Source organism: Nipponia nippon, unplaced genomic scaffold, assembly GCF_047370975.1.
Source record: "Nipponia nippon isolate SJK-2023a ecotype South Korea unplaced genomic scaffold, ASM4737097v1 scaffold_2, whole genome shotgun sequence".
NCBI lineage: Eukaryota > Metazoa > Chordata > Aves > Pelecaniformes > Threskiornithidae > Nipponia > Nipponia nippon.
Genome location: NW_028262336.1, coordinates 49,977,759 through 50,001,241, shown reverse-complemented (window position 1 = coordinate 50,001,241; position 23,483 = coordinate 49,977,759). Strand labels below are relative to the sequence as shown.

The following is a 23,483-nucleotide window of genomic DNA, read 5'->3' as shown; positions in this document are numbered from 1 at the left end:
GATGATGGGATGTGTTCCTGGAAAGGGCTGTGAGCTGATATCTGGTAGATTTTAACACTGACAAATGCCATCTACATGGAAGGCCCCAGAATTCAAAGGCAGAAGCTCTGCTTTGTACTGAAGGGTATTCCCACGACTGGTGGGTTACACGTTCTTCCCTCCGGTTATCCAGCAACAGGGGTTATCCTGCCTTCCCACTGCCACCTGTACCAGGAGGTGGGTTGGCAGAACAAGGATGTGCTTGAAGCCTGGGGCCACTTGAAAGGAAAATCAAGGATTAAACACTGAATGGGGACTTACAAAGTACCGTCCAGCTTCCCCGTGGTGAGAGGAGAGAGAGGTAGGATCTGCCAATGTGGGGAATTTCAGATGGCTGCAGAGGGTGGCTTCTCTGCAGCCAAACTGAAAATCTGCTCACGTCCAGAGCTAACAAGTAGTACCTCCAGCGTGAATCCAGAAGCTGCCCAAAGCCTGCAGCTTTGCACGACAGTTACTGAGCCTGAGCAGGATGCGTGTGAGCATGGGCTTGCACGGCCGACCAGGTATGTGGGCACAGTGCACATGGAGATGCTGGTGGGCACCTCCCACAGAGGTCTCTGTGGCCTCATGGCAGCCCTGCAGCCAGGCAAGGGGCAGAAAACACTGCAGCCAAACACGAACCAGTCTCTACTGATGCTGTAGACTTCTTTAGGGGCTATAATATGGAGAAAGTCAGCAATAGGCCTAAGGGTGATTCACCTGGCAAGCTTCAAATCCCTGCCAAAAGGGAGAGTGGCGACAGAGATTCTCAACTAAAAGACTTTGCATCTGCTTTAACCCCATTCTTGGGAATGAATAGAAACCTGAAACGTTTTAAGTTCACGGCCACAAAGCTACTGTATGCCTAGAAAACGCCAGCCAGAGACTTGCGACTTGGTGCAATTCTGGGGAACTGGAAAGAAAACCATACAGAGGAGAGTTCCCGGCAGCTTTAACATGCAATGCTGCTGTTTCCAGCTGGAGCACATATTTCTCGTGCCAGGACAACACTGTCCCTCTGAGCACAGTGATTCCTTTCTCCCATGTTAACCACTGCCAGGTTTAACAACCAGTCTCTGCATAACTACTGCTGCTATAAATGAGAAAGGCAGAGAGGGACAAGAAAAGCTTCTCTTAGGCACACAAGCATGTTGGCCCTGAGAGGACATGAACGTGGAAAGCAGATGATGGTCACGATTGCCATCTAATGGCCAGAAATCAGAAAATGGAGACTAGGGAGAGCTGATACGGGTGCAAGGCGGTGATGAGGGAGGGTGAAGAGGCAAGGGACTCACATTAGGAGTGCAGGCTTGGGGCTGAGCCTTACTGACTGCTCCTATTTCTAACTGGAAATTCAGTTTGTGGGATTAGCATCAAGAAATGGCAAAGAGTCTTTAGATTTGACACGGAACTTTCTATTGAGCCCTGCAAATTATGTGAACCGCCAACCTGTGTTTATTGTAGAGTTACATATTCTTTACTGCAGGAAATTTTGCAGAATATCTATATACTTTTGGCTGTTCTTTAGAAAGTAAGAAGTGGAGAAAGAAAGAAAGACAACTTGTTCCCGTTTATAAGGATACTGCAGACAATGCACTTCCTTGGTTAAAAAGTATTAACTGCTCACCACAGAGAATCTGTGTTTCTTTCCCAAGACCTTTCCAGTGTGTTACAAGATGGGGGAAGAGTTTTCACCTGCAGAGTGCAGTGTTTCCCTAAAAATGTAGTAGCATAAATGATCATCAACAACATCGTAAAAGGCACTCTCCCATTCTGTGTAGAAGCTGTTTTTTACTAAAGACAGCCTGTGAAAAACAATTATGTTCTCTTAAAGAAGGTGCATTTAATAATGATCATGCTCATCAGGGAAATTATGCTGTAAGGTTCATACATGCATTGCTGTAACAATCTAATTACAGTGACACTTTCTGGCAGCGTATCTATGTTTAACAAAGAGTGTAAGTATTACATTTAGCATATGAATAGACAGTGAGACTAATCGTGTGCTTAAAGTCAAGCAAATTATTAAGTTCCTTTGTAGATCATCCTCATATTTAATATCCAAATTACTGCCAGGATTATTTCCTTTTTTAAAAAAATAAAAAAAAAAGCCTATTCTTTGTTTAAAAAAAAAATTCTAACAATTTTGAAACACATATCTACTTCCCTGAAGGAGTTTCTTTTCACTGTTTAACCTGGATCACCAGCAGATTGCCACTGTAGGTTTCTCAGAAGTGTTACATTGAGATTAATCCTTTTTTTTTTTTTTTCTAAGTGGGAGGGGAGGAAAAACACTAAAAATTTTCTTTTGAAAAGAAATATTACTCACAAATTATGGTGTCTGTTCAATGAACATAGTATATCGTTCAAAAATGCAGCCTAAAAACCTTGGGAGCAATCCTTCAGGCAAATGGAATGAGTAAATACAGTCAAGCAAATGAAAGAAAAACACAATTGGCCTCCACTACGGCAATGAATTTCACATCCACTTAACCTGTCATGATGCAATTTAATAAGAATTCTGCTTGGACCAGATCTGTACTTCTGCACCTTGCAAATGTGCGTATAACCACCCTGCTTAAGAAATTAAGACACAAAGAACATCGGCCACACTCACCAAAAGATCCACCATTTTATTTCTGGTAGCCCTTCATCCACATCAGAACAGGACTACATTTCTCCCTGGCGTATCAAGCGGGAGATGCGCCTCCCTTAATTTTAATGCGTAATGCTCTGGTTATAGTCGACAGTGAGAAACAGGTAGAGGATTTATCTGACTAGCTGTAGACACTTACCATAGGGTCTTTGGCTTTTGGAGATGCATATTTCCCTTTATGGCTGCATAGACGGAGCCTGGAGTGACTGACTTCAGGTTATTAACTATTTAAACAACTGGCTTAAAGAAAAGAAATCCGAACATTATCTTTAAGAGCTTTTATTTCAGGAACTATTTGGCTTAGTATCCATAACATTCCTAAATGGGGTGAAAAAGAAAAAAAGAAAAAAAAGAAGCTCTTCTGCACTCTGTATGTCACTTTCCGTTTCTTTCTCAAAACGGATGGGGGGAGCCGAAAACGGCAGCTCAGCCAGCCTCGCTCAAAGCTCAGTGTGACAAGGTCATGCAGAGGTGGCAAATGAATGTACAATGAATTCAGCAGAGTGCTGCTGGCTGCTGCAATTCTGAAGGAGTCATGGAAGCAGAGAAAATGAAGAGAAGCAAGACTTTTTGCTTAGAAATGGAAAGAAATAAAAGTATTAGTGTTTGGTATTTCATACCTTGTTATTTTTAATTTTGTCACTATTTTTAAGCATCATTGTACTTTCAAATCCAGTCTGATATTATTGTCAGAAAACTAAGAAGCAAGCGAGAACAGTCATGCTGGCAACTATATAAACAGAGTGACAGACATGCCAATAATTTTTCTGTGGGCAGAGGAAGAATCTGGCAGGTATGCAAAAAAAAAGAAAATGGGACAGTCAGGAACATGTGAGAAGGCTTGGAGAAAAAGGGGGATCAGGCAAAGAGTGGCATCCATGACAAAAGATAAACAGGAGTTTATTTTATTTTGCACTAAAACACAGATGTATATGCACATGAACACATACACATACACTCATAAAACTGCATGGCATGGTGATAGTTTATTATATTGAAATTTTTGGGTTTTGATTGCCTGAAGAAGGTATATTGTGACCTCTAAAGTAAACACAGGATTCACTTTTTTTCTCATGGAACTGCAAGAGGTAAAGAAGCAATACACTTTTTAAAGAAATAAAGTTCTAAATTTCACAGTGCCTTACAAAGCATCACCTAATATTCAAACAGGTGTGAGTGGACTGGGGTAAGATGATGAGCTCCATATCCTGCCCTGAGAGTCACTTACTGCCTTCACAAGATGAAGTTTTCCCTGTAAGAATTCAACACCGGTTTCCACCATATCTGTTTTTCCTGCGGCAGAACTGTCTGGATGACACCATGGGGCAGTTGTGCTAATTTTAACTGCAGCTTCAGTCAGGATGTGGACCCTTTCAAGGATCTCACCGGCAGCAGGCTGTCTGCCTGAGAGCGTGATTTCTCCCTACAACTGGATAGAGAAAATACAGGAATATGTTTAAGCGTTTGCCTTCATATTCTAGCAGCACAGAGTGTTTAAGTATTTTGTAACAGAACAACTCATTTCCTCTTTTTTTCAAACACCTCATTCCCCCCGCGCTGCCAAATACACAGGAGAAAGTGTATTGTCCTGCGAGAGGCTGTGAGTAAGCTTTAAAATATGGATTAGGGAAGAATAAGAAAATATCTGTTGCTTCATCTGCCTTTAATTTTTGGCATCTGTTAATAAGATCCTTATTCAGGTGGCGTACGTTTCTGATCATTCCCTTATCCATACGATCATTATAATACGAAGTAAACAGGTTTACATGCTGGAGCATTTTGGGCCAACATTTCTCAGCAGCAGCTGCTCCTGTGGTTATTCAGTGTTTGCTGCATGGCAGCAGCAGCCTTCGTGCCGCCTCTGTCGGGAGGGTTCAGTGCCTCGGCTGAGGAGCGGAGCCACGACAGACACCACAGAGAGCCTTCCCTCACAAAAAGAGGGCTGAAATTTGGTCCCACCTTTGGACCTCAGTGGTACAATCTGTCGCCTGGTCTTGGTGATCCTTGCCACATGCTGCAATTTGAATCTCTGTCCAAATGGAGGGGAGAAGCCAGTCCCTTGACCCAACTCAGAGAGCTGCACTTACAATCGTGGTTATTGCACCAACCCTAAGACTCATCTTTTGTCCTTGCTGAAAGACCTGCTGATTTCAGGTGATGGTGTGGTGGGACACAAGCCCCTCGCTGCCGTGAGTGGAGTGAGGAGTGATGGGCGGCTGCGGTGTGGGTGTGGGGTTTGGTGGTGGACCAGGCTCAGCTGTGCTGCCAACCAGCAGGAAAGTCTTTCCTTATTCCAGGCCTTAGCAACCAAGCAACAGAAAATGAATGCAAGATCCCACTCCACTTCTGTGAGTGCTGTGGGTTTAGGCTGGGTTGGGCTCACAGATGAAACATGGCAGAAAAGTTTTTAAAAAAACAACTTAAAAAACAGAACAGAGCTTGCATTAAAAGGCTGCATGGAAAGGTGTCCTGTTCCTCCATCTTTTTTTCATGCTAACAGGAGAATTTTCAAAATAGCTCTTCAATAATAGTATTATCAATATCTGTGGAGCCACTGCCCTTCCTGAATGGCTGCAAAGGACCAGACATAAGGCATAGAGAAGTCTTGCCATTCAAGGATTGTTTCCATTAAGATACAATATGTGGCTCTTCATTTCACAAGAAAGACTTCCACTAACACCATTGTGGCCTACATGAGAAGAGGATGTTCAGGGCAGGGGATCAGCATTAGCTCCATTGATTTATTTGTGCAAATTGTACTCCTTTCCACCCAATAATACTGCACAGACTTTGACCCAGGCTTACACCCTAAGTTTCATACTTCCTCCTGAGCAGCTGATAACTAAAACTATCAGATGATAATGTGATCCTGCCTCCCTACAGTATCCAGAGCCCTTAGTCAGCCCAGTGATTTACCTGGAAAATGCAGGAACAGGCAAGAGTCTTAAGAACCCAGTATAACCTATTTCATGTGGGAGCCTCATCACTCAGTCAACAGATCCCAGGTCAAGTTATCAGATTCGCTTAGTGTCTACTTTCAGGTATGTCTGAGAATCTGGGTAATTGAGGGGAGTGGCTACTAAAGATGGGATTCATCTCGCTTAATATTAGCTATTTAAAAGTTAAGTGGCTACTGTAAGGTAGTCCTTTTATACTCCCCTACAGCCCATGGGATAGCAGAGAGAGGAAACTCTGGGGAGTGACTCATTTCCCTTATCCTCAACCTCTGTCTTTGCATGGGATGAATCACCCAAGAGATGCCATTGCACTGATTGTGGGAAGATCCTGGACTACAGCTGCAGACTGACTTTAGGCAGGATGACTTGCACCCTCTGCGATGCATTCAACAGCAGTTAGGGCAATCAGGGAGCGTCCATTATTTCTGCAAGGGAGACTAAGGTTTCCAATCCACTTCTGGTTTTTTTTGAAAAAGACTGTGTTCTCCAAGCTGCTAATATGCACACACACACACACACACACCCCGCCTCAAAACACCTTTTACCTTCGTAGAGTTTGGTAGAGAATGAGATTGCTGATTCTTCCTTTTAGTGGACACATTTCATATAGGTTTCCCATCCTGGCCGTATTTCCTCAGTTTGCTTACAAGAACGTGACACAGGAGCTGTCTCAGGGGCCTTAGTGGAGTCAGGATATTTTACACCTATTGCTTTGCCCTTATCCAAAGAAAAAAATTGGATTGGCTTGAATCCTTGTTGGCAGTTCTTTATCATGACATTATCTTCCGGGTATTTAATTTTTTTTCTGACATTTGAAGTTAGGCTGTCAGGTCTATAATCTGGTGTTTTTCTGTATTCCACCATTTAAAAATGGGTATGGTCTTTGACCTTTATTGCTTTTCAGAGACCTCTTTTGTCTTTTCCACATTCTTTGAAGAACCCCTTATGCCTAAGTTATTACTTTGATTTGCTCCATAAATATTTTAAGTCAAATTTCATCAGAATGATTCATCTTGAATACATTTATCTCAGCCACACTGTCTAACCCAATCTCCCCTTAGCTTGAACTCCACTTCTGTCTTCATCTGTCTAAATTAATGTGATTAAGTCCTTGGCACAGTTTACCTTTTAGAAAGACTAGAACTAAAAGAGACCTCAAAGAGATCTCAGCCTTCTCTGCCCTATCTGCTATTCACTCTCTCCCTTCACTTAGCAATGGGCTGTGACATCCCTGGGACATGCCTCTCGTAGAATATGCTGGGGGAACATGAGGGTGAAGTTATGAGATATAAGACTAAAACATCTGAATACTTGTGTAACTTTCTTCCTAATTAGCTGGTTTTTACCATGCTTTATAGTTTAAACAGTAATGTTAAGGGCTGATAGAAAAAGAGTATCTTTCAGATATCAAAGCAAACAGGACAGATGAGTGCAAAATGCCAAAAGTATATCCTCAAAATTCAGATCATGTAAATCTCAGATAGTGAGCTATCATCTCACCTATTTTCATGGATTGTTTTATCCCATAGGGATCCAAAGGCATAAGGTGTTTTCTCATTTAGCTTAAAATTTCTTAGAGGGGGCTTAAGTTTTAGCCACTCATATTTGCTCAGAAGTTTTTGTTTCATGAACACGGGTACTCATTGCTCTGTCATGGCCCATATTAAGGCAGACGGGCCTTACCAACTAAATGAGGGAGTGGTAGGAAATAAGACCAACAATCTTGTGAGAAAAATCCTAGGAGGTACACAAATTATCTGGGGAATGGGAGATCCTGTGGTTTCAAACCGGGCCTCTTCTTGCCCCTTGTCCTTACCCTTGCACTCATGCTTGTGTGACGTTTCCATCCCACCATGGTCTGGGTGAGGGGTGCACATCAGGTTTGAGGTTCTCCCTTGGGATGTTAGAGTAAAGTTTTAACCTCACAGAGGCTGAGTAGCTCCATCTACCTGGAGGTTGCCACATCCTTGGAAATCATGGTGCAAAGAGCAGGCACTAGCATGTGCTGTACCTCTGCTCTGCAGAGGGTCAGGGGACACTGCAAGTGCGGGAGAGGGGTGCTCAGCATCCCCCTGAGCATCAGTGGAAGGGGTGGAGGAATGGACCACCTGTGGGAAATGCCTCTGGTCCCTCCATAGTCAAAACCAGGAAACATGATTACAAGCAGACTGCATCTTCCCTTGCAGGCTTCCTGAGCTGCCCATCACAGGCTTCAGAAGTGTGGCAGCGACATTAAGGCAGACTTGGTTTTTTCCCCTGCTCTCCAGCCTGCATACATAAATGTTCAGTGAAGCATTGCCTATGTTGGGCATCTGAATTACGGCAGACTGGATTTCATCCATCTAATGCTGCTGATGTATCTGTAAAATCTCAGAGGAATATTGATATTAAGCAACCACAAGAGTGCTTTAATACATCATTTGAAAAGTGGCAGATTTATATAAACTGTTTAAGATGCTGAGAGAAAAATTACCCCAAATTCCCATTTATACCAAGTCATTTTACAGTGTCTCTTGAATTCTTGCCCAAAAAAAAGGCTTGGGCCAAAAATTTGTGTCAGAAAATAATTAATCCATTCTCTGAGGGAGGCTGATCACTCTCACTTTATACTTCATTCTTTCTCCATTACTAGCACCTCCTTTATCTTTCATTTTTTTCCTTTGTCCATTAATTGAAAACATACAGTAGCTTTCTCTCCCCAAGACAGTTTTGACTACAAGTATCAAAAGTAGTCTCTGATCACCCCATCTCAGCTGATATTGAGCCCCCTCAGCCCTCCTTATAGTCTGGTGGTAATAGAGGGATGGGCACAAAATTGACCTATTTTGGCACCAAACTACAGGACAAAGGCAAATGCTAATGGAATACTAATTTAGATATTATCCATGGCATATCTTCGCTTGTGTAAAAGATACAATGGATGCTTTTAAGGTTTTAAATTCAAAGTGAGTTACTATGGAAGCTGGGTGCAGATGGACAACTACCCAGATTAATAAGCATAAATGACTTCTTATGCTGGCTGACTTTTCATGTTATCTTTCCCTGACTTCAAAAGGGGCTTTCGATGTCAGAAAGAAGACTCACAGATTCAATGGCTGAAATAAAAAGAGCAGTCCCATATGTGACTTCTTTGTCTGTGGCTACTTCCAGATATAAAAGGAAAAGGCTAATCAAACTGCCGAGCTCCAAAAGATTGCCCAAAGCATTTCATAATGGCATGGGATAGTTCATTTTGAGCAATCCGTTCATAAGTGCATTAATGCAACTCATGCAAAACTCCACTTGGCCTTACCTCAGCAAAATAGTATCCCCTGCAAATACCCACTTGCCCAGTCTGTATTTCATGGTGTTATTTCTTTTCTCCTTAATGGTGTTTTGTCTGTCTGAGGGGAATTTGGTTGGGCTGCACGTGGTTACTCTCAAAAGAGCATAAGAAAAAGCATCCTGGTGAAGATTTAATAAAGGAAATGAAGGCACATAGAGGAAAAAGAATAACTGGGAATTTTATCATGTGTTATAAACGTGGAAGTTTATCACGTGCCCTCATGCAACAAAAGTGGATCTCCAGTGAGGGTGGAACACCGTGCATCTGCAGTTAGTAAAAAGATTTCTTATAGAACTAAAAATTAACTTTGGGAGTTCTTGTCACAAGGTATCGAGGAGAAGAGTTTGGTAAGACACAAAAAAGGTTATGAAGCAAATGTACAGTTATGTTGTTCTGTTCTCCTGAAGGAATATAAAGCCTCATGCTTCACTCCAAATGACTGTGGGGTTTCCACATCAATAATGGATGTGGAAGCATCCATAGAGCAGTCTTTGTATGGATCCTTGCAATTCTCCCATGTTGATCACTTACTGTACTCAGACCTGAATATTTACCTCCAACCTGTTTTTCCCACTGTTTCTAATCTATGGCACTATTTTTGCCTTACTATCTGAGTTCAGAGTCCCCATAAGAGTTCTCTCCCATAGGCTTTTTTTAAACATAAGGTAGTTACTGATTCTCTTTTATCCTCTGCTCTACTAGCTCTCTTACTCTAATGTGTTGGGAAGCAACATCTTAATATTTTCCAGAAGCAACACTAACAAATCATAGAGTATTTTCTGAGCATATGTTAAAACTCCAATTATAATTCAGCTAATGCACCCATATAAACCTTCAATTAAATGTATGCAGTGCTGCTTACCCACCACAGTACTTGCCTAGCAGTTCACTGTAATGAGATTAAGTGGATTCCTAGCAGATCTGCCTCTTCAAAGCTTTTGGGGTGACTTACCAGCTTACAGTATTGCAAATTAAATTGATAACAAGTGGGTACCCCTCTCCCCGACTGCAGGTTCCCCATCGTTGGGTCCCCGATTCTGACCAAGAACAGGAAACTGAAAAGCCTCAGCATTTTCTCTTGACTGGTTCCCTTCACACTCCTTGTTCTTCTCTCTCCCATTAGGAAGAAAAAAAATCCACAAACAGTAGGGTTTCATCTTTGGCTTTGTTGTTTCTTGTTTCAAAAAATGGACAAAATTAGTCTTCAAAATCTTTGTTTCACCTTCAAAATAAATGATCTTATTTTCCAAGTATTGTGTAAACAGCAGCTGTTATGCCCAGTAGTATGGGCTGAAGAAAGATGTTTGACCAAACACCAACAAAATCTTTTGTTTCTTGTTTAAGTACTCTTTGGATTCATTCAGATAGGCAACAGAATATACTCCTGCTGCTATTAATAAAGTTGCATCCTTATTTTTGTGATAACCTTATCTTATTCTGGGAGAGGATATATAATTTTAGTTTCCTCATATTAGGGAATTTTAGAAAAGGAACATACTACCTAATTACTAGCAGTATTCCCTTAACACTCAGAGCCTTCCGCATGGCAGTGTGTTGGAGTTGCAAACACAGAACAAAATGATGGGTTTAGACTCACTGCAGGAATTGGAGCAGCTGTTTTGCTCACCAGCAAGTGATAAATGAAGCTCTTGCTAAGACTCTGCCCAAGCATCAGCAGGAGAGAGTCTCTCTAGACCAATGTAAAGCATCACTCACTCAACAAGAAAACCATCCCACATTTACAGAGTTCTAGTCTCTTACTGCCTTGAAGAATTTGAAGCAAATTTGAGACTTTTTAACTTTGTAGCAAAGGTGGTGATAGCAGTAAACTGCATTTGAACATTAAGTTTGTGCATGAACCCACAGTGTGGTCTGCGTTTCAATTCAATATCATTTTTTAAAGATGGTGAAAATTTGTGGCAGGGTGGATGCTCCTCGGATGCAGATGGGAGAATTGAGCAGACACTGGGCTGTGCCTCTGCCCTGCAAACGGGCAGCCTCAGTGCTCAGGAGTGATGGGATGCTATAGGATAATGAATCTTTTCAAGAAATCCATTTTGGCTGAGGAGCCTGAATTTGCCCTCTTAAATAATTTTGTCCATGTCAGTCATCTGTCCAAATAGGAATGACTCTTCATTGCCCTGCTGCTTTGTTTTCATTTTAGTGGAGTGTAAACTTGACATGCTACATTAACCATTACTGCCTGGGTAGGATATTTTTCAGCAAGGTAAAAGATGTTACTCTGAATCACCCTCTAGCTAAGAAATATAACTAAAACCATGGAGCCAATAAAACACAACTTAATAGAATATTATACATATACTATAATATTATAATAACATATTACATTATATGATGTAATGTCATAGTAAACTGCATGTTATATGTTGTATATCATATACCATATATCAAATATCACATTACATGTTACATAATATATACATGTGTGTGTGTGTGAGTGTGTGTGTGTTGTAGGTACATATACATATATGTAAGGATTCTCATCACCACAATCTCTGGCCACATTTTCAGAGAAATAGTGGAAACAATCATATTTTTGAGGAGTCAGGCTTCCTAGTGTGCGTTAGCCATGGTCTGAGCAAGCACTAAGGGATTCCCAAGTGATTTCGTTTCTAGATCTTTGATAAACTTAGTGAAGAATGAGACACTGGGTAATCAAAGGTGCTGTGGTTCATGTGTCTGTTTCAGGACAAGTATGCATCTTTTCTGCTGAAGCTGCCCTTCAATATCTAAATGTTGTGTTTCCTTGAAGACCGACGTCCGATCTGTGCAAAACCATGGCAAACACAAGTAAAAATTCGATCCCTAGAATTTATACACATACAATCGTATTTCTGCCAAGTAAGCCAGTGTGGGAGGACTAACACTAGCAGATGTGGTGTGAAGTTTATCGGGAGAAAATTACCCCTTATGGGATTTGCGACTGTGTCGAAACCGACAGAGTAACGTCTATGCTCGGTGTGTATTGCAGAGCCAGGCATGAAATTTTTGATCTAACACATGGCTCCCTCCAACTGCCCTGTGCAGGCATGGCTTCATTTTAGACCTGGAGTCTTGGAATATTTCAGCTATTATTACAAGTATCGGCAGATGTGCAGCATTAAAAGTGTGTGTCAATACAAACCGCAGCCCACTGGTGGCAGCAGTTCATTACTAGTGGACAAAACTCTTCTTGAACAGCACGGGGTCTCTGCAGACATACCTGATTTATGGGGAGAAAACCAACTTCACATCTAGTTCAATCTACAGAGCTGCTCCGCTTTCTCATCCCATAATTCTCATTCTCTCAAGACTGCAGCTGTGAAATAAAACTTATATTACAAGTGTAGGAGACTAATCAGCAGAAGATAAAGAGGGTACGCGTGTAAGTTGAGACGTGTTCCCTTTGGGAAGTTTGATACCATCCCCAGTTTCACATCCATTCTGTTTAAGGCGCATTGAGTAACTGCAATAAATGGAAGTTGTACTCAATCCCATCCTTATTAATATGAGTAGCAAGACACCTATGGACCAAAAAATTGGAAACTACATATTTTTGCTTTCTGCTCTGGTGTGACAGTTTGCATTCAGATGCAAAGTAGCTGTGCCCCTCTCTGCAGAAAATTAGCTCTGCCTGCCTGCCTGCCTGCAGTGACACGTTTTGGCAATAATCCCACTACGTCAACATGTATTAGCCTTACTGTTGTTGTTTTTCCTGTGCATGTGTGCAGTAATTTCCTACCAACCTTAAAGCATGCCAGGGAATGCTTTTGTTTCTGTTAGACATAAACAAACTTGTACCTTGTGATAATGAGCAAGAGAGGTGACACTGGAGCGAGCAGATGCCACAGACCCTGCTACAGCCAGAAACTGTGAGTAAACTCTGAGGGCTGCTCTTCCTGCAAGGGAAAATGGACTCTGCTCCACCTGTCCCTGCCACTGCGTTTTCCTGCCAGCGACCGCGTCCTTGGGTGCATTTCTCTAAGCCTGATACTTTAAACGCAAAAATCACACACTTTATCAATCTTTAACCTCTAGCGCTGGTCCATACCCTTCTGTGTGGAATAACTTGAATGCTCCTATGGGCAAAGTGGTGCTTTCCTGAGCCCCCTGCCCACCTGCCTTAATTGCCCCAACAGTAATAATTGTCAAGGTTAGATTGTCTGAAAAAGCGAGACAAGGACAGGCCTGGGAAAATCCGAAGCGCCTACCAAGCACGGGGTCCTTTTCAACCCACACGTCCTGCACGTGTGACTTTGCTTCAACAGACATCCCTCCCAGTCCCCACCTCTGTTTGCACTCAGATATCGTAACTCTCCTCCGCCTTGAAAGAGAAATGTGAGGGCAAGAGTCTTGAAAGTTTCAGGAGCCGTGTGGGTGCCAGGACAACCTTTTCTGTCACACATGTTGGTGGGGTGATGAAGCCTTCATGCTGCAAGAGCTGTGCCTTTCATCCTCAAGAAGGTAACCCCCCCAACACACACGCACTCCTAGTCCCTGCCGCTTGTGGAGGACACCAAAGACAACTAAAATCCATGGCTGTGGAAGTCACAAGAAGCACTTCTCCCTTACTTTTTACAAACTGGCACTGTGAAGAAAGCATCACGTCAATAAAGATTAAATGACTGGATGTGCTTTACCCCAACAACTCCATCCGCCACTCCTTATCCGGTTGAAAGCTCGAATGTCAAGGAAGCGAGTCAGGTTTTGAGCAGACCTCCTAGCCACTTCTACATCTGGTTGGGTGGCAAGCTTAGTTTCCTCTTTTTTTTTTTCCCCCCCAAAAAATAAATTAAATTAAAAGGGAGTAGTAGAGAAAAATAAATCAATAGATTAGATAGATAAACCTGCAAGTAAACTTTGAAAAATCTTGCCTGCCTACAGTCTTACAAGAGACAAAAGATTGTTGCATTTGTATGGGTTTGGGGAGCTGAAAACACAAAGGAGCTTGATAGCTGAATATGCTTAAGATGGTTTTAAAGCGAGTGCCTCAGATATGGTTAGCAACATTCAGCACAGGTGGTAAAATCCACCCAAGAAAATCAACACAAAGCAATAAACCTGGGTTGAGTTCCAAGCTGCCATTAGTTTAAAGCCAGCTCAGAGATAGCTATATACAGAGCACATAGCACAGGTGTGGTCTCAAGGGCAGTGCTATTTTCCAAGCTAAATAAATTAATCCTGCTGTGTGCTCATGCATAGTGACTTATGCTGCTCTTCTATATCACATCAAGTTATGTCATGAGAACGTCAGCTTTGGAGGAAGGGAACCCCGCTGCTGGAAAAACATAATTCACTTAATTAATGACATCGGGTACATTTTGTTGCTCTGCAGTGCAGGCATCCTGGGGATGTTCACTGACGGGTATCTCTGTGCTCTTTCTTACGAGCAAATGGGTGGGCAATTCCCAAAGGGACTGCCAAAGCCCATACAATAGCTTGTTTGACACTATTAGTCGTCGTTTCATTCTGTGTGTGTACTTTGGTCATCCCTTTTTCAATGCAATTCCGATAAGAACAGCTGCCTTGTCTTTTGTACATATGGACTTGTTTGTATGTTGAATAGAGACCAGAGTATATCTAGCTTTATCTTTGCGTTGAAAGAAACTCATATTCAATGGTAACATAAAAATCCAGTCTCTCTATTTGCCTGAGATTTCTGTTTGTAAGCTCTGTTGACACCCATGCACAGGCCGTATAATCAGCCGTTTTACTTAGGAGAAGCCTAACATTGGAGAATCAAGGGGTTGCTGAGTTGCACTAGGAGAAATGATTCATCATGCTTTTGTGATGCATTATGCTGACGTTGTCATTTACATGCTTTCAAAATTATTATTTTTAGTCATATAAATGAGAACAAAGAAAAGTTGCTCCAAAATTCAGAAAGTGATGCCAAGCACTTGTGAAACTTTGGCACAGAGATGCCGTCTTCAGGCAGGAGAGATGTGCTAGGGTATTGGTTTTGGTTCTCTCAGGTACTTTGCAAATCAACCACTTTTTCTAGAGATAGCTTTTAAACATAGTGTTTGCACATGCATCTGGCAGCAAGGACAGGTAGTTTGGAAACTTTCAGTTCACAGACCTTTGCAAAATATCCCCTGTGTGAAACACGTAAGACAAATAACTAAAAGCTTGGTGGTTCCCTGCAAACTTAAAGAAATCTTTCTGAAAGTTGGAAGCATACTTCGCTTCCTTCTTCTTCATTTATTAAAAATTTCAGAACACGATGACAATAAATTCTTAGCATCCCTCAAAATCTGGAAACCACAGCTGAAGGCCTCCTCATCTTCTTTGCTTTGTTATTGACCGTATGCAGGCAGCCTTCCACTTGGAGTATCAGGTAGCCTAGCTTCCAAACTGTTGCTTTGCCACAGCTTTCTGCATGCATTAAAAGAATGGCTCAACGCTCTTCTTTTATTGTTTATGGGTATAGGGAAGGCAGGGAAAGCAGAGTCAGGCAGATTGGTGTGGGAGAGGAGCATCTGCTGCTCGAGGGTATTTAGCTCCCCGTGCAGCAATCTGAGCTTCCTGATCTGGCTTCTCCTCTCCCACAAGCACTACTTGCTTAAAGTCCTGACCTGTTGCAAAGTTCCCTTTGTCAAGCACAGTAAAAAAGGAAATGACGATGCTTGTAAAGCCAATTAGTGCCAGTATTTGTCCAGCTAGGACAGGCATTTTGCCTTCCCTCTTCTGAAATTAACCTGGGGGGGGTAGGGAACGGGAAGGCTCTCCTTTTAAACACATTGCTCCATGAATCAATCACCCTTGTTTTTTAATTGTCGATAGCATTCAGTGGAATGTGACACACCACAAATATGGTGCTCTGACGTCTGAACAACTGAAGACCCAAACCCTGATGTCACCGTCGACACCCTTCTGCTGCTGGCAGGGAGGCAGTGCAGCAAGAAAGTACCCAAAGGAATTGTCTCTTCACTTACACTCTCGGGATCGCTGCCAGCTCCTGTTTCCTCTAGCGGTATATGGAGTGAGAAAAAGCATCCTCTCTCAGAGAGTCAAGCATGTGAAAAGAAGATTTCACATGTGAAACTGAGACCTGGAAAACAATCACTTGGCTTCTCTTCCTTTAATTTATTTTCCATATGATCAAGAGATTTACATATAGAGTTTATTTTTATCTTACTAGTCATCTGATGTGCCTGGGATCCCATTATGAATAATAAGCTGAGATGGGAATTAATCTGGGGTGCTTTATCACATAGACATTTCATGTTCCCCTAATTACTCTTCTTTCTTCTTTTTTTTTAATGAATGCATAGACTCTATGGCAAAATTAGCATAAGGTTAGAAGATTTGTGCTCCTGATCATGTTTCAAAACATTCTTTAAACAGAGTTCAAGAAAAAGCCCGCTGAAGTCAATTTGAGTTAGGGACGCTTTCACTGACATCTGTTAATATCTGATTAAGCTCCCGTTGCGGGGCCTTGAGCAAGTCTTTTTATCATCACTTTTTTGCAAACGGGAGCAGTACATACTTACCTGGAAAAGAAGCGTTCATGTTTTTTACAAGGCTTCAAACATGGACATACAGATGAGACGCAAGAGCCATGGTTTACCCCTTACTACCTTTCCTACTACGTGAATTTCCTAGAACACAAGAAAGAACTTGCAGCCTTGCTCTAGTTCAAACCCCCAAAGGTGTTAGCTGAAAACTATGTTAGCGAGGGTCCAATTTCCTTCTTGCAAATGGGATCAGCAATGTGCTGAAAAGTGCTCTCCTTTAACGTGCAAATGACTGAGAGAGTGCAGGTCTAGCAGGGTACTACACCACCAAATATTTGTTGACTGAATTTTTTTTTAAATAATCATGATAAGAAACTGCTGACACAAAAACCAATAAAGCAATAAAAAAATGGAGCAGCTCATCAATATCCAAAATAAGAACTCCTAAGCTAGCTATCCTTTACATCATGTGGCCTAGGACATTTATTGAGGATGTCAGCTCTGCCCCATCCAAGTTCGCTTTGGAGGTTGTTATCCCCAGAAGTTATTTGACATGGGGCAGTCTTGTACGAACACGTACCTTCCTCGCATTCTCCAAACAGCAACAAACAGAAGCAAACATAAAAGGACATGGAGATATGCAATTTCTGTAGCTATACCACTAATACAAAACGCTATAAAGAGGATTTACTTTTACAGAAATTAGCTTATGTCCTGCCACCAAAATGCAACACCCTCATTTTGCTTCAGCGGAATGACACTGTCTTCATATATGTAGTGAAGTACATACGACATTTCTAAAAGACTGTGACTATCTCAGTATTCATCCACCAGGAGACAGAGGAAGGCAGAGAAGCAGAAAAAGTGTAAATCTTTTATGTGTCTCCGTCTCTCGGAACTATAATTGAATCTAAACCGAGCAGAGGAGCCTGGTTTGCAGATAACGGCAAAGCTCCATCTAAGGCTGTGGGTTGCACTGATTTCAGGGATCTGTGGCTCTGTCCCAAAACGAGCAGAAGCGAAAGAAAGCAGTACTGCTACTGGACAAGTGGCTTCTGAAAAATCATATCCCAGTCCCACAAACATTCACTGTTCTTTAACTTCAGGAATGCATTTCCCTCACTGAGGTCAGGGGAATACTGATTTGCTCAGACACACGGGCAAGCAACTGCAGCAGCCACAGAGGAGAACAATTCTAAAGAATATTTATATTAAATTTACCCTGACTTAAGAGGCAAAAAAATCTTTGGCAAAACTGAAAAATCAGAAGCTGCAGTATCACTGGGGATGCTGATGAACTGATTATCACAGAAATTTCACAATTCCTAGTCACGAGGTTCAACGCTCAAAAGCGTCAAAGCAGTAAAAGGCCATAAACTCATTTTACAGAACTTGCTCAAAAGCTAGCAGAGTTAGCCGGTATCCAACACAAAAGATCCTTTGGGAACGCTTTTAATGCTGTTATTATGAAAACCTGTAAATATTCCTAAATTATAGGATATATTCCTTGCCATTTCTTTCCTAAGCGATTCCTTTGGCCTCCAGTCTCGCACAGTCCCTGTCTCACAGGAATACTTTTAGCTCACACCATCGCTCTCAGTGATCATCTCCGTTTTGGAGGTGCTCATGGACTAGAGGAGGAAACCAGACTTCATACACCACACCTCCAAATGTGAAGGAGCTCACCTTTAGGAAGACTCTGGGCTGACTGGAAATCCTGGCTCGCTATAGCAAGTATTACCGGGATTGCCATGGGGACAAGATTTTACCTCCTTGAAATTACAGCTCTGGAAAGGCTATGAAAAATGGCTGGCCAAGGGGGAGAGGACAGCCACGAGACAGAGGAAGCAGCATCCCCAGGGAATTTATTGAAATATATTTACAGTTCTCCTTGTGTATATTAATACTGTTTGTGACTCAGGGCTTTTAATTCATCAGCAATAACCCTCGCATCAAATACCCTGCTGGAGGGCAGGGAGCAAGGAGCAATACGCTACATGGTTTCCATACAGATGCCGCAGAAGCAGCAGAAATTAAGCTAATTCCCAGGCGCCGGCTGCTGTTCCAGCTCACACCTTAAAAGCAAGCGTGCCTGCGCTCCCTTGCAGAGCTGCTGCCAGACAAAGGCGCAGAGATTTCCCCGACTCCTGTCACTCAGCCGCACGCACATGCACGGATACACCCCCCTGCGTCTGGCAGTACTTTCACGTGAATAATTCAGTTTATTACCCAACGCTGTAAATGCAGGAGCAAGAGTCACCCCTGCCCTACACCCCTTTCCGCCCCCCTACCCAGCAGCAATCGCCCGTCCAGCGAGATTATGCTGGTTTTAGGACCGATTGCTGCATGGGGCTTGTGGCTCGAATTCCCGGAGCGAGCCGCTGGGGACATCTGGAGCCCTGCAGGGCGGGGAGCCGGCAGGCCTGGCCCCGGCCCCGGCCCCGGCCCCGGCCCTCCTGCCCCCGCCGCAGGCAGCCAGGGCCGGGCGGGGGCTGCCTCGCCGGGGCCGGCCCGCCGCTGGGGAGCGGGGCCCGGGGGCATCTGGCCGCAGCTATTGTCTGTCCGACCGGCACCGCAGCGTGGCCTGGGGGGCGTCTTTCTTTCCCTTGCAGCGGGGCTGCAGGGACAGCAATGGGATTTTATTCTTCCCTTGCAGCGGGGCTGCAAGGACAGCATTGGGATTTTTCTCTCCCTGCAGCAGGGTTGCAAAGGCAGCGGGGGGCGGGGGCAGCTCCCGGAGCTCTGAAGGAACCAGGGTTTCGTCTTTTCCTTCTAAATGCGGAAATTTGAGTAACGTAATCAGCGAGCTGATATTACTCAACCGGGAGAGGGGCACACGGAGCTGGAGCAAAACCACGCCACGCCTCAAGCCCAGCAGAGAGGCCCGCCGCTGCGGAAGGTCGCCGGCCGCTGCCCCTGCCCCTCTGCCCCCTTCCCCTGCCCCGCTGCTCCCCTCCTGCCCCTGCCCCTGCCCCTGCCCCTGCCCGCCGCCGGAGCGGGTGCCGGGGAGCCATGGGCAGCGGCCGCCCCCCCTCCCCGGACCGTCCCGGGGGTGCCTCCCGCCGGCCGGGCCGCGGACCGGGAGCGGGACCGGGACCGAGACCGGGGCGATTTTCGGCTGCGAGGGCGTGCGGGTGTGCCCGTGTGTGTGTGTCGCTGTGTGTGCGCCGAGGCGTGTGCGCGGGGCGGGGGGGGGAGGGCTGGGCGGCGGGGGGGGAGGGCTGGGCGGCGGAGGGAGGGGAAGGAAGCAAGGGGGGGGGGGGGGAGAGAGAGAAAAAGGCGGAAAGCGGCAAAATGGTTAGTGGGTGACATCACCGCCATTTGCATAGGCGCGGGGATAAAACCGCCCCGCCAGCGAGCGCCCTTTATACTGGCGTGCGGAGCGGCGGCAGCAGCGAGCGGCAGGGCTGAGCATCACCGCGCGGCGACACCGGTGGGTCCCGCCGCCCCCCCCCCCAACCCCCCTGGGGCCCCCAGCGCGGGCAGCGCGAGCCCCTGCCCGGCACCCCGGCCGGGGGGGACCGCGGGCAGGGCAGGACAGGGCGCGGGGGCTGTTGTCCGGGGGGGGGGTGGCTATTGTTTGTCGGGGGGGGGCATTGTCTGGGGGCCGCGCCGCTGCAGGGCGGTGGCGTGCGCGCCGGGAGCCGGCTTTGTTGCCGTCCCAGGGCTTTATTTTTTAATTATTTGTCCCTTAAGGAGTTAAAACCGCGGTCAGCGCCGGGCGCTTCCCCGCTATTGTACTCCGCAGCGCGCAAATACCGGGAGTTGGCCCCGGCGGCGGCTGGCGGAGAGCTGCGCTGCCTTTGATGCTGGATTAAATGAACACTTTTTTTTTTTTTTTTAAATTATTATGGTTATTATTTTCAAATACGGCGGGGGATTTTCGGCGTGTTCCGTTGAGTTCTCGGCGGCCGCGGCGGCGGGGCTCCCCGCCTTGGGTGGGGCGGGCGGCGGGGGGGCCGGGGAGCCCTGGCCGGGGGTAACGGGCTCTCCCCTTGTGTGCGCAGGGTCACCTGCCAACATGTCCGACAAACCAGACATGGCCGAGATCGAGAAATTTGACAAGTCCAAATTGAAGAAGACAGAGACGCAAGAGAAAAACCCGCTGCCTTCAAAAGAAAGTGAGTGCGGGCAGGCGGCGGGGAAGAGGAGGGAAGGGCAGGCAGGGAGGGAAGGGCAGGCAGGGAGGGAGGCAGGCAGGGAGGGAGGGAGGAAGGCAGGCAGGGGGGGAGGGAGGGAGGCGGGAGGAGACAAAGAGGGGCGGCAGGCGGGGAGCGGGGTGCCGCGGGTGCGGGGCGGAGGGAGGGCAGGCGGCGGTGGCGGTGCCAGACGGCGAAAAACCCGAAGCCACCGCGTCGTAGCGCTTAATTTACCTTTATTTACGTTTCTATTTTGATACGCGTATATTTTGGTACATATATTTTTACAAATGATAGGAATTGTCATGTGAATGCGTTGCAGGTTCTCGATCTTTATTTTTTTTTCTCTCCTTTTCTGTTTTTTTCCCCATTTTAGCAATTGAACAGGAGAAGCAAGCGGGTGAATCGTAATGAAATCTGCCCTTCCAAATTATGCACTGTACATTCCACAAGCATTGCCTTCTTATTTTACTTCTTTTAGCTGTTTAACTTTGTAAGATGCAAAGAGGTTGGATAAAGTTTAAAATGACTGTACTGCCCCTTTCACATCAAAAAGAATAGAGAGAACTACTGACACTGAATGAAGGCGCTGCCTTTCCCTCTGCCTGTCTGGCTTTGGTCCTGGTGGCATGAAAGAGCTTGCATGTTGATGAAAGAAGAACTTGGGTGGGACTACAGTAAACTAGAGTAACACACGAATAAATGCAAAGCTGTACCGAGGTCCTGCGAGCTGTAAAATGCAGTTAATCGAGTGCCATTTTTTTTTTTTTTTGTTCAAATGATTTTAATTATTGGAATGCACAATTTTTTTAATATGCAAATAAAATGTTTTAAAACCTGGATGGTATTTATGTCCTCTATTTGGAGAACTGTATCAAAGGATATGAAGCATAAAAGCCGGTACTGAGACATGGGATACTATAAAACCTTTGGAGATGACTCAAACCTCAATCACCATTCTCATTTTTTTTGATACGTGCTTTCACCATTAGATAAATTCGCGTTCCTCGAAGCTAGTTTTCAGACAATTTCAGTAAAAAATTGCATGTCTTATAATTTTTTACCATGTGAGTATATCACTTTAAATATTTTTTCTTCAGTATTTAATGTAGAGATAGACAAGAGCAAAAAAATTTGGCTAGGTTTGTTGCTGTGCCCCGCCCATAGCCTAGCTCTTTTAGTAAGAACTGTTTGTACTGTTGCACAGATTCAACCTCAGTTGTATAAATCCATAATTGGTTTAATTAATAATTAAGCCTTGTTCTGCTGATACAGTATTTAAAGGAAGATGTAACTTGAATTTTAAGCCCAAGATTGAACATAAGCTTTTTAATATTCTAAAGCTATTTTGGTGGCTTGTGTCTCATGCAAATAAAAATCACTTTGCTGAAATGTTAAGTCATGTTTTGAACACTTCTATAATCTCTTAATGGCTACTTGATCCTAAGAATTGGTATCGAAGAATAAAAAGCTCCAGTTTCTTCACTAATTCAAAACCAACCATTTGGGGGCAAAACCCTCACGGTAACTTAAAAAATGAATTTGGCATTAAATCCTATATGCAAATCGCAACACTCCACACTGCTGGTTTATGGCAGTTCATTCAGGCCTGGGATACTTTGAGGTTATTTTTCCTCAAATGACAGCAGGTAAAATCTGTGATCTGGGGAGGGCAGTAGGAGTTGACTGTAGTAGTCAAGGATTTAATCCATTACTTCACTTTGAAGTGAGTAATTAACATCCTGGAAAAAAATGCTGTCAGCCTGTAGGAGGGTGGTGAGCATGGTTCTTCAGTGCCTTAGTTTTATCTTCAGGGCTTGAGCCTGTACTCACTTCAGCCAGTTCCTATAAAGCAAAATTAGTCCCTCTGGGGAAGCCTGAGTTTTACTGAGGCTGCTGACTTGGGGGGGGGGGGGGTCACGTAGATTTGGGGTTTCATCCTACCGCATCTCCTTAGCAGCATTTGACTGCAGCAACAAACCCTGTCCTTGAGTTTACACCAGTGAGGGCAGTGGGGCTCGCCGGCTTGGAGATTTGGTGGGTGTCCATGCTGCTGGAGAAGGAGGAGCCCCGAGGTGCTGTGTATTTGTGGGTGCAGTCCCCAGCCCCCCAGCAGTGGAAAACTTGCAGAATGGAGTGTTTGATGAGAATCTATGATTCAGGCCTAAAATGTTTTGATGCAGTTCATGAGAAGATTTGGGAAGTCCTGGTGGCATAAGGACCTCCAAAGTAATTTAAGCCAAGGAGTTCAGGAATGAAGTGAACCATTTCTTGCGCTTGTAAATGTTTCAAGCTTTCATTTTATCCCCCATATATAATGGGAAAGGGATAGAAAACTTTTAGCTGAGTTTCTGAAAAGTCAATTAAACAATCAACTCCCAGCTACTGATCTTAATCAGGTAACACAGGATGTAACATGACTAAATTCAGAAGCGTACAGTCTGAACTGTACGTGCGCAAATAAGTAGAAGCGAGCGCTTGCGTACTGTGGATTCATCTATGGGAAGAAAACCAAAGCGATGTATTTCTGAGAGAGGCAAAGCATGAGATACACATTGCTTGGCGTAAGTCAATGAAAGCGTGTGCTGTAAGCCAGCGTAGTTCAGCAAAACCGTAATGACATACAAGGCCTCTGACTTCAGAATCACAAGTCATCACAGTGATCAGAAGACGGTGCTGGCCAAAGGGTACCACCATCTGCGACGTGCCTGGGGGCCTCAGGCACATGGCGAGAGGTGGTGAGGCTCAGATCTGTTTTCAGGAGATATGGCAATAAGCTACTACTACTTTTAGGAGCTCTGTTTCTGGGATCAAGGACTGAATAGAACACAAAATCAACTGGAAAGTAAACCTTCCAGGCCAAATTCAGGAATTGCTGGAGCCTGTCATCCCCTGCTTTGCTCCTTTTTTGGCTCTTTGCCTATATTC

The 23,483-nt window shown here is 44.4% G+C and overlaps 1 protein-coding gene and 1 long non-coding RNA gene across 2 annotated transcripts in view; both read left to right on the top strand.

Moving 5' to 3' along the window:
• LOC148055781 (uncharacterized) overlaps positions 1 to 18,091 on the top strand; it is a 36,145-nt gene extending 18,054 nt beyond the window's left edge. The window contains exon 3 of the long non-coding RNA XR_015704956.1: positions 15,743 to 18,091. This is a non-coding gene — a long non-coding RNA (uncharacterized LOC148055781). The remainder of the gene's footprint in view (positions 1 to 15,742) is intronic.
• A 1,205-nt stretch (positions 18,092 to 19,296) lies between these two features.
• On the top strand, positions 19,297 to 21,395 carry TMSB4X (thymosin beta 4 X-linked). Its single transcript, XM_087758945.1, has 4 exons — positions 19,297 to 19,315; positions 19,746 to 19,849; positions 20,424 to 20,537; positions 20,932 to 21,395. The coding sequence occupies exons 3-4, from the start codon at positions 20,438 to 20,440 to the stop codon at positions 20,964 to 20,966; spliced, it is 135 nt and encodes a 44-aa protein (XP_087615071.1). The 5' UTR covers positions 19,297 to 19,315; positions 19,746 to 19,849; positions 20,424 to 20,437; the 3' UTR covers positions 20,967 to 21,395.
• Positions 21,396 to 23,483: the final 2,088 nt, after the last annotated feature.